We start from the raw sequence: 11018 nt of genomic DNA, 5'->3' as shown, positions 1-11018 counted from the left end.
GAATGTCTCATTTGCACCCCTGGTGGTGAAATCTATCAAAATGAGGGTGGTCCCAAAAAGGAGGGATTCTTCAAATTGACTGTGTGTCGCTTTTAAAAGTGCTCCCCCTTTGGCCAACATATGTAATAACAAGTGTGTGTAAGAAATTGAAATGCGCCCCCTCTGGCCAAATTAATAAAATAAAAAAAATTAAAAAAATTAAAATTAAAAAAATTTTTTAAAAAAAATGTATATATATATATATATATATATATATGTATGTACAGTATATTGGGACATACTGTAATAACAAAGTAAATAATGAAGATTAAAAAACAATTACAAACAAAAAAAATTATTAAATAAAAGTTTACTTTTTTAAATATTTGCATATTATGTATATATTATTAATGTTGTAAATACAAATATTTATATATCTAGAAAGGGTGGTCCTAAAGAGGTAGGCATTTTTCATAGGTCTCAAGAAGGTAACACAAGAATGTGTGTGTGGTACTTACTTGATGTTTGGGACTGAAATGCACTCAACATGTAGCATGTGTTTTGTCTTTTATGTGATATTAAAAGAGACAAACTCATTTTCTATACAGTACTTTTTGTTTTTATTTATTAAAAGATGCCGACGTCTGATGACCATCACCTGAAATCAGTTAAAAAATTAGGTAGAGAATGTTTTAAAATACCATTCAAGCGCATTAAATCAACAAGACATGAATAAAAATAGAAAAACAATGACATGTTCTTGTGGATTTAGGTCAATGAACTTAAAAGGTCAACATGTTCCATTCCTTCCACAAATAGAAGTGCCCTCTTTTTCTTCAGTATTTTTCCAAAGGATATGCTCAAATAAGGATACAAATGCTTCTGCTGGCCCACAAAACCAAGCCTTGGTATCTTGAATGAATAAAGTATAAACACAAATGTAAAAGAAAGCGGAGTCACGGCACTTTTTTCTGATACAATTGCTGAAAAACAATTGTAGCATTTCCTCATATAGGGTCACTTATGTAGCGGGCACCTATTTGTGATTAGTCCTTTCTTTTAAAAGTAACATAATATGAAGAATATAATATTTTGTCCCTGTGAAAGGTGTAAATCCAACTTATAACTAAGTAAAAATAAACTTTCAATTTCCCCGCAAATAATATAAGATAATAAAACACAGGTAAATAACTACAGTATAACCATTTATATTTATTTTAAATGGAATAATCTGGACTGCGTAACGGGTGCATAAAAAGTAATTACTGCTGCCTAGACTCGTATAAAAACAGTATGGCCAACTAAACAAGGCGCCATGACTGCTACCAAAGACGTGTGCAGCTGTGCTCGGATGCATGCAATTGCTGTCGTTTTGTTGTTAGTTTTTCTGACCCAATAAACCAAAACAATATGTCTATATACTGTATGATCTACACATGCTGGGAGAATAAACACACACATTTATTTAATGAGAAAAAAAAAAGTTAAATCTGGAAAAATTTTAATCAGACTTTTTGTTTATGTCTGCAAAAATTCAACCCTGATATAAAATATATTTTATTTATTGTATCATCATTTATCTATTTATGTATTTTATTTATACTTCTTTATTCATTTACTGTACTTATTTATGTATGCGTGTATTTTTTCACTTTTGTCTAACAGATTTGAGTACAAACAAATGTGTTATAAATTTCTATAAATCGGAAAGGGCTACAATTAAATAAACTCTGCTTCTCCATACTCCTTTTCGGACATGCTGTCATGAGAAACTGGAAATATGTGATGCATCGTATTGGAAGTGCATGCATGTTAGAAATAAACGAACACCATAACTATACGATTATTTTCATTGCATCTCAGATGTTTAATGGCAGTTTAACTTGATTACGCTCATCAAAGTTCTGAAAATAAATTTGGTTCATTTGGTTTTCATAGAAAAGGATAATCATGTACCAGGATTACAGTCTGTTAAAAGATAGCAGCTCTAATGAGAGTTAATAGGGCCAAAATATTTTTTATGAGAACGTGTGTATACTTCATGTTTTTATCCTATTCTATCAATGTTGCAATCAAAAACACTAAGAATTATTTTTTTTTTTAAATACAAACCCAGTTTCCATATGAGTTGGGAAATTGTGTTAGATGTAAATATAAACGGAATACAATGATTTGCAAATCCTTTTCAACCCATATTCAATTGAATGCACTACAAAGACAAGCTATTTGATGTTCAAACTCATAAACTTTTTTTTTTTTTGCAAATAATAATTAACTTAACATTTCATGGCTGCAACACGTGCCAAAGTAGTTGGGAAAGGGCATGTTCAACACTGTGTCCTTTTAACAATACTCAGTAAACATTTGGGAACTGAGGAGAACATTTTTTTAAGCTTCTCAGGTGGATTTCTTTCCCATTCTAGCTTGATGTACAGCTTAAGTTGTTCAACAGTCCGGGGGTCTTCGTTGTGGTATTTTAGGTTTCATAATGCGCCACACATTTTCAATGGGAGACAGGTCTGGACTACAGGCAGGCCAGTCTAGTACCCGCACTCTTTTACTATGAAGCCACCCTGTTATAACACGTGGCTTAGCATCGTCTTGCTGAAATAAGCAGGGGCGTCCATGGTAACGTTGCTTGGATGGCAACATATGTTGTTCCAAAACCTGTATGTACCTTTCAGCATTAATGGCGCCTTCACAGATGTGTAAGTTACCCATGCCTTGGGCACTAATACACCCCCATACCATCACAGATGCTGGCTTTTCAACTTTGCGCCAATAACAATCCGGATGGTTCTTTTCCTCTTTGGTCCGGAGGACACGACGTCCACAGTTTCCAAAAACAATTTGAAATGTGGACTCGTCAGACCGCAGAACACTTTTCCACTTTGTATCAGTCCATCTTAGATGAGCTCAGGCCCAGCGAAGCCGACTGCGTTTCTGGGTGTTGTTGATAAATGGTTTTCGCCTTGCATAGGAGAGTTTTAACTTGCACTTACAGATGTAGCCACCAACTGTAGTTACTGACAGTGGGTTTCTGAAGTGTTCCTGAGCCCATGTGGTGATATCCTTTACACACTGATGTCGCTTGTTGATGCAGTACAGCCTGAGGGATCCAAAGTCACGGGCTTAGCTGCTTACGTGCAGTGATTTCTCCAGATTCTCTGAACCCTTTGATGATATTACGGACCGTAGATGGTGAAATCCCTAAATTCCTTGCAATAGCTGGTTGAGAAAGGTTTTTCTTAAACTGTTCAACAATTTGCTCACGCATTTGTTGACAAAGTGGTGACCCTCGCCCCATCCTTGTTTGTGAATGACTGAGCATTTCATGGAATCTACTTTTATACCCAATCATGGCACCCAACTGTTCCCAATTTGCCTGTTCACCTGTGGGATGTTCCAAATAAGTGTTTGATGAGCATTCCTCAACTTTATCAGTATTTATTGCCACCTTTCCCAACTTCTTTGTCACGTGTTGCTGGCATCAAATTCTAAAGTTAATGATTATTTGCAAGTTCAGTTTGAACATCAAATATGTTGTCTTTGTGGCATATTCAACTGAATATGGGTTGAAAATGATTTGCAAATCATTGTATTCCGTTTATATTTACATCCAACGCAATTTCCCAACTCATATGGAAACGGGGTTTGTACCTAGAAAAAAAACTCCCGTAATGCTTGTTTTGGGCCCTCGGGTTGCACAAGGGTTAATTAAGTCTACCGTCTACTATAGCAGAAGCCCACTATTTGAGGAAATTATATTCATGAGTTACTGCATTTATTAAAATTATTATTAAAGATTATTTAAATATTTTTGAACTTGTACATACCTGGGGAGTTTATCGTTGCTTCGCTCCTTTCTTGGCATCTGTGTTGTCCTGTTTTGGTCTGGCGGATCGAGCAAATTGCTGTGGTTTGTAGTTAAGGCGCTTTAAGGGGTTACCAAAGTTTCTACAAACATAAGGAATTGTCTCTACCAGGTAAAAGTAATGTCTTGCTTTAACACCCCATCAAGACAGCAGCCATGTTCATACGTCATGCTCCCTTCCTGTCACTCGCTGTCTCATATTAATCTCATTTTAGAAAAGGCCACAGCTGTTTGCCACTAAATGCCAGAAAATCCCAGGTTGAAAATGCCCCTCTTATAAGACTGAAGCTATTGCCTTTTCCTTGAGGTCTGCGGACAGCTACTGTCACTCATGGTGAGTGATGAAATGTAGGGTCATGTGACTGGGGAGCACTTAACAGGGGAGCCAAACCTAAAAAAGGATTATTTGAAGTAGAGATGTCCCTATTCCAAAACACGGGATCTGATCAAGGCCGATATTTGCCTTAATTAAATTACCGTCGATAGGTTGATTAGCTGCAGAGCCCAGCCAATCTTTCTGCAGCTCTGCCCCAGTGTTTACATTGCTAAAGATTGTACTCACGAGAAAGATTCATTCAAAAAGGATGCATAATTACCTGTCGATTTTCCTTGCTTTTGCACAATATTGCGAAACAAAACACCAGATAATATGTCTTACCTTATACACAAACCATAATAATACTCCTATGTTGAAGCACAGTACAATCCATCAAGCAGCGCGGCTTCATAGCTTACCAAAGTCGTACTAAAACATTTTGATAGGTTTTTGAGCGCAGTGTGTAATGTTCTATATTTTCAATGAAAATGTTTGTGTTGTTTACTTGAGTCATATTGCAGTCTACACCAGTGTTTTTCAACTAGTGTGCCGTGAGATACAGTCTGGTGTGCCGTGGGAGATGATCTAATTTCACCTGTTTGGATTAAAAATATGTTTTGCAAACCAGTAATTATAGTCTGCAAATGATGGGTTGTTGTTGAGTGTCTGTGCTGTCTAGAGCTCGGCAGAGTAACCGTGTAATACTCTTCCATATCAGTAGGTGGCAGCAGGTAGCTAATTGCTTTGTAGATGTGGGAAACAGCGGGAGGCAGTGTGCAGGTAAAAATGTGTCTATTGCTTAAACCAAAAATAAACAAAAGGTGAGTGCCCCTGAGAAAAGGCATTGAAGCTTAGGGAAGGCTATGCAGAATGAAACTAAAACTGGGGGCGGCATGGCGTAGTGGGTAGAGCAACCGTGTCAGAAACCTGAGGATTGCTGGTTCGCTCTCCGCCTCTTACCATCCAAAAATCGCTGCCGTTGTGTCCTTGGGCGGGACACTTCACCCTTTGCCCCCGGTGCCACTCACACAATGAAAGGTAGTGGTCGGAGGGGCCGTTGGCGCAAATTGCAGCCACGCTTCCGTCAGTCTACCCCAGGGCAGCTGTGGCTATGAAAGTAGCTTACCACCACCAGGTGTGAATGATTGATGGGTTCTACATGTAAAGCGACTTTGGGTACTTAGAAAAGCGCTATATAAATCCCAGGTATTATTATTATTATTAGGTATTATTAAAACTGAACTGGCTACAAAATAAACAAAAACAAAATGCTGGACAACAGCAAAGACTTACAGTGTGTGGAGCAGACTGCATCCACAAAGTACATCCGAACATGACATGACGATCAATAATGTCCCCACAAAGAAGGATAAAAACAACTGACATATTCTTGATTGCTAAAACAAAGTAGATGCGGGAAATATCGATCAAAGGAAGACGTGAAACTGCTACAGGAAAATACCAAAAAAAGAGAAAAAGACACCAAAATAGGAGCGCAAGACAAGAATTAAAACACTACACACAGGAAAACAGAAAAAAACTCAAAATAAGTCAGGGCGTGATGTGACAGGTGGTGACAGGACACCTACTTTGAGACAAGAGCTATAGTGATGCATGCTTGGTTATGGTTTGAAGTCATATCCAACAATTGAGACAACGACTTTTTATGTGTGACTGCCACATTCTGGTCACACTTATCATTTCACCATGTACCAAATAAAATAGCTTCGAGGTCGGTAAGCACAACCAGAATTATTCCGTACATTAGGCGCACCGGGTTATAAGGCGCACTGTCGAGTTGTAAGAAAATGAAGGGATTTTAGGTGCGCCTTATAGTCCGAAAAATACGGTAGATGATTTTTTTTTTGGAAGGAAATCCACTTAAGTTGTTTTGGGCGGCTCTTGCAGTTTTCATTGTGACATTTACTACGCCAACTCATGGCGAGGATGCTTGTAACTCCAATGTTTGCTTGCAACTTAATTTAAAACCTCTAAAGACTGAGTTGGCCACATGCGTGGACAGCACCTTTTAGCTCTTATTTCCAAAATTGTGTACACTACTGAATTGGGGTCTTATGGCCCTTATGTGGACACTTTTACTGCCATCTGGTGGTGTCAGAAGAGTATAACATACAATGGAATTTGGGGAAAAAAAGTGTAAAAATAAGAATTAGCATGTCACTAAACCATACTTGCCAACCCTCCCGGATTTTCCGGGAGACTCCCGAAATTCAGCGCCTCTCCCGAAAACCTCCCGGGACAAATTTTCTCCCGAAAATCTCCCGAAATTCAGGCGGAGCTGGAGGCCACGCCCCCTCCAGCTCCATGCGGACCTGAGTCCGCTTTCCCACAATATAAAGAACGTCTACAGTAAAGCAGTCCGTCTGCCGTAAACAGCAATGTTGTGACACTCTTAAACAGGACAATACTGCCATCTAGTGCATTTGATGAAAGCACTTTTGTGCGTGCCACACAGCAATGCATAATCAGAGAGGGTGTTCAGCATGGTTAGAAAGATAGTGACAGAGAATAGAACAAGGATGGACAATTCAACCCTTAACTCAACAATGAGTAGATGAGTGTTATGTGTGTGTACATGTGTAAATAAATGAACACTGAAATTCAAGTATTTCTTTTATTTTTATATATATATATATATATATATATATATATATATATATATATATATAGCTAGAATTCACTGAAAGTCAATTATTTCTTTTATATATATATATATATATATATATATATATATATATATATATATATATATCCATCCATCCATCCATCCGTTTACTACCGCTTATTCCCTTCGGGGTCGCGGGGATGTATATATATATATATATATATATATATATATATATATATATATATATATATATATATATATATATATATGAAATACTTGACTTGGTGAATTCTAGCTGTAAATATACTCCTCCCCTCTTAACCACGCCCCCAACCACGCCCCCAACCACACCCCCGCCCCAACCACGCCCCCCGCACCCACCCCCCACCTCCCGAAATTGGAGGTCTCAAGGTTGGCAAGTATGCACTAAACATGAAGTATACGTTTGTTACTTATGGACTTAAGTACATCATATAAAAAGATGATTCTTAGTTTTTATTCTAATTAGGGTCCAATAAGCCCAAATAGCAAAGAGAAATAAAAAAAAAAAGCATGTAAACAAACAGCTTGGGCATTAAGCACAACAATTTGCTGAGAAACAAATCCATTTTTGTGGCACTCTTATAGTTAAAATTAACGTTAAAGTACCACTGATAGTCACACACACACTAGGTGTGGTGAAATTACCCTCTGCATTTGACCCATCCCCTTGTTCCACCTCCTGGGAGGTGAGGGGAGCAGTGAGCGCTCCGCTACAAAATACGAAGAAGTGAAAAGGATACAACCACCAGGGGTTTGTCGTATAGAACAAAACCGTTGGTTTCCCGCAGGGCTTTTTCAGCACTCGTCTCACTGGGAAGTCCGACAAAAGCCTGTCCTTTCATCCGGCCCTCCTTCATTAGCAACACGTCAAACCTGCCAAAGGAACAGGAAGCACGGGAGACGTTATCACTTGTGGTATTGCACTAAGAAAAAAATAATAATCTGCTTCCCTTCTTCTACTGCACAGAAAAGCAGTTAGACTCGGAGGGGAAACTGTGCTTCGTCTACAAAAACAGGTCTTTTACAGCACTCCGGCAAGGTCTGAAAATATCATAGCAGGAAATGAAAATGCTTTACATTTTCGTCTATAAAAAAAGCAGCCTCCTCGAGCCCGCACGACACTCTTGAGGGCTTTTAAAATGCGATGAGATGCAACCAGAACGATCCTCTAAAGCTTAGGCGCGATCCCTTCTACTGGCGAGGCATGTTTAATCGCTTCCATTTGACAAAAATGCAATTCAAAAAGGATCATACACTGACTTTGGACTCTTTGTTAAATACACCAAAACAATCTAATTAAGAGTAAAGATGTATTATTTGCTATATCTCCTTTGGACAACTATGGGGGAACTCAGTGGTGTTAGTTATTTATTTCTTAAATTTAAAAAAGATTATACTTTTAGATTTAATAAATACTAAGGAATGTGTGTTTTAGTTTTAAATAGTTCTTATTACATTGTTTTATCAAACATTATATTATGTATTTGCTATATATGTCAACAAATTGCATTGGTGACCACCTCCTTGATCGACATGTTTTATAATTGAGCAAAAACAACAAAGATGCAAACATGGCAAAACATAAACTCAGAGGGTAAAAAGAAACATTCACATATTTGATATCATATCACTGTTCTGCAGGACTTTGTTGCAGAAATCTGCCTTCGTCTGACACTCGCTATCAGGCTTTTTTGCTCTGTAAACAAGCCCCGCCCACACTAACCCTCCCAGTTCATTGCCAGAGCTCTGTATGTCACTCAAAAGTGCAGATTTTACCATTGGAATTGTTTATATAGTTTGAAAATATCCAGCGGGTTGCATTGAAATGTTAATTCTGTTGTATTATGCCCAGGTGGCCCAATACCCCAAAATTATAATGTAAAAACGTTTATGTCAGAAAAATTGTATGTAAATTATCAAAAAAAAACTTTCCGTTCTCTGGGTTCCCAGTGAACAGACGAAAGCTGTCTTTGTTGCACCGAGCCAAAGGCTTGGAAAATTCCGCTGTGTACGATGGGAGGAGACGGGAGGGGTTATCTATTGTCATCCAAGACCTGCCCAAGCTCGATCCAGGACCAGTCCAAGCCCGAGGTATCTATGGCGTCACATTAGTGCCAAAAATCCGAGCGCATAAAAACTGTTATCGCGCGCTGATTCTCCACTTCGTGCGCGCGCGACACCCTTTTGCGCGCGCGTGGTGCCCTTTTGCGCGCGCGCGCGGTGCCTTTCTGTGCGCGCGCGGTGCCTTTTTGCGCGTGCGCGGTGCCTTTCTGCGCGCGCGCACGACGCTTTTCTGCGCGCTCTCTGTGTACTCCTGGCATCTCTCCTCGCGCTGTCATGTTTCTTTTTGGCACTTTGGGGGCGGGTTTGCTTAGACGGCCCCTTCTTTCTGATTGGTCAGGCGAAAAATGCTGAAAAATGCTCAGAGCCAATCAGAAGTATAGCAGGGCGGGTCATCGTCAATATGTATCAAGATTTACGGAGGAAGAAGTGGATAAAAAAATGTCGCGCGCTGATGAAGGTTATTTCATACCACATAAACACAATACAGGGTAATACAAAATGTGACCCAAATAAATAATAAGACAACAAACACCATAATCACATCTTTCAGCCAGAACTGGTCCACCAGCAATAACATCCAACCATAACATTATTTTATATTTTCACTTCTTCTTGAACATTTGTTTTCTAATTTATGGAATTTCTTTTGATTCAGCCATAAAATTTATGAAATAATCTTTGAATTTTGTTTTTAAAATGTTAAAAATAGCTTTTAATAATGTATTCTGAAACAGTTTAAAATAATCAGAGAACTGACTAACACTGACCCTACACAACTATGTTGCACAATTAAGTCTTTTTTTTTTTAAGCGAAAGAGGTAATTTCAACAGGTACAGCATCCTATGTCATATCTACATGTAATAAGATTTGTAACAAGGCAAACCGTTGGTAAATTGGTCGAAAATCGAGCAAGTTATGGTAATTTAATTAGTACATGTACCATTGACATCAATGCAATGATTGAGGCTAGATGTCCGAGGTAAGATGGCTACAACGTTGCTACGCTGGAGAATGATTGGTCATATGAAAAATGCTCAGAGCCAATCAGAAAGGAGGGGCCGTCTAAGCATACCCGCCCCCAAAGTGCCAAAAAGAAACATGACAGCGCGAGGAGAGATGCCAGGAGTACACAGAGAGCGCGCAGAAAGGCGTCACATTAGTGCCAAAAATCAGAGCGCATAAAAACTGTTATCGCGCGCTGATTCTCCACTTCGTGCGCGCGCGACACCCTTTTGCGCACGCGTGGTGGCCTTTTGCGCGCGCGCGCACGAAGTGGAGAATCAGCGCGCGATAACAGTTTTCATGCGCTCGGATTTTTGGCACTAATGTGACGCCATAGGTATCTTTTTCTTTTGTGTTAATGTGACCAAAAACAATGTCTGTTTACACCCCCCCCCATTCCTTTAGAAACAGCTGTTGTTATGTTAACAGGGAATATCCAAATAAAGGAGACGTGAACCTTTTTCTGTTAGAGCGTAATGACACTGTGCAAGGGTACTGATGTACACGTTTCTCCTCACTGAACCACATTGAATTCTGTGTCTGTTTGATTATTTGCTTCTTGTCCTGTTTAATAGATGTCATCAGTGTTTGAACCTGACAGTTTAAGAGATTTTTGCAAATGTATTGAAAAAATAAACAAAGAAATCCCAAGTACACAAGTACTCAAAAACCTTCGCACAAAACTTTGTTGATGCACTTTTGGCAGAAATACCAGCCCCAAGTATTTTTGAACACGATGCCAAAAGCTTGGCACACCTGTCTTTGGGCAGTTTCGTCCGTTCTTCTTTACAACACCTCTCAAGGTCCATCAGGTTGGATGGGAAGCGTCAATGCACAGCCATTTTCAGATCTCTCCAGAGATGTCCAATGGATTGAAGTTTGGGCCACTCCAGGACATTTACAGAGTTGTCTTGAAGATATTCTTTTGATATCTTGGCTGAGAGCTTAGAGTCGTCGTCATGCTGAAAGATGAACCAGTCTGAGTTCAAGAGCGCAGGTTTCCATCAAGGATGCCTCTGTACATTGCTGCATTCACCTTTCCCTCTATCCTGACTAGTCTCCCAGATCCTGTCGATGAAAACCATCCCCACAGCATGATGCTGCCACCACC

The 11018-nt window shown here is 39.2% G+C and overlaps 1 protein-coding gene across 3 annotated transcripts in view; it reads right to left on the bottom strand.

Annotated features, from left to right (window-relative positions):
- Positions 1-575: 575 nt before the first annotated feature.
- rnpc3 (RNA-binding region (RNP1, RRM) containing 3) overlaps positions 576-11018 on the bottom strand; it is a 39140-nt gene continuing 28697 nt past the window's right edge. For 2 of the 3 annotated variants that reach the window (XM_061965877.1, XM_061965876.2), the window contains exons 14-16: positions 7581-7713; positions 3816-3893; positions 576-891 (exon numbers count right to left, since the gene is read on the bottom strand). In XM_061965877.1, coding sequence (XP_061821861.1) covers positions 3825-3893; positions 7581-7713 — 202 coding nt within the window. In that variant the 3' untranslated portion in view covers positions 576-891; positions 3816-3824. The remainder of the gene's footprint in view (positions 892-3815; positions 3894-7580; positions 7714-11018) is intronic. The other variant, XM_072913452.1, reaches the window with a different exon arrangement.

This window comes from Nerophis lumbriciformis, linkage group LG07 (assembly GCF_033978685.3).
Source record: "Nerophis lumbriciformis linkage group LG07, RoL_Nlum_v2.1, whole genome shotgun sequence".
NCBI lineage: Eukaryota > Metazoa > Chordata > Actinopteri > Syngnathiformes > Syngnathidae > Nerophis > Nerophis lumbriciformis.
Note: the sequence above shows the minus strand (reverse complement) of the source record. Positions and strands in the feature narration are given on the sequence as shown.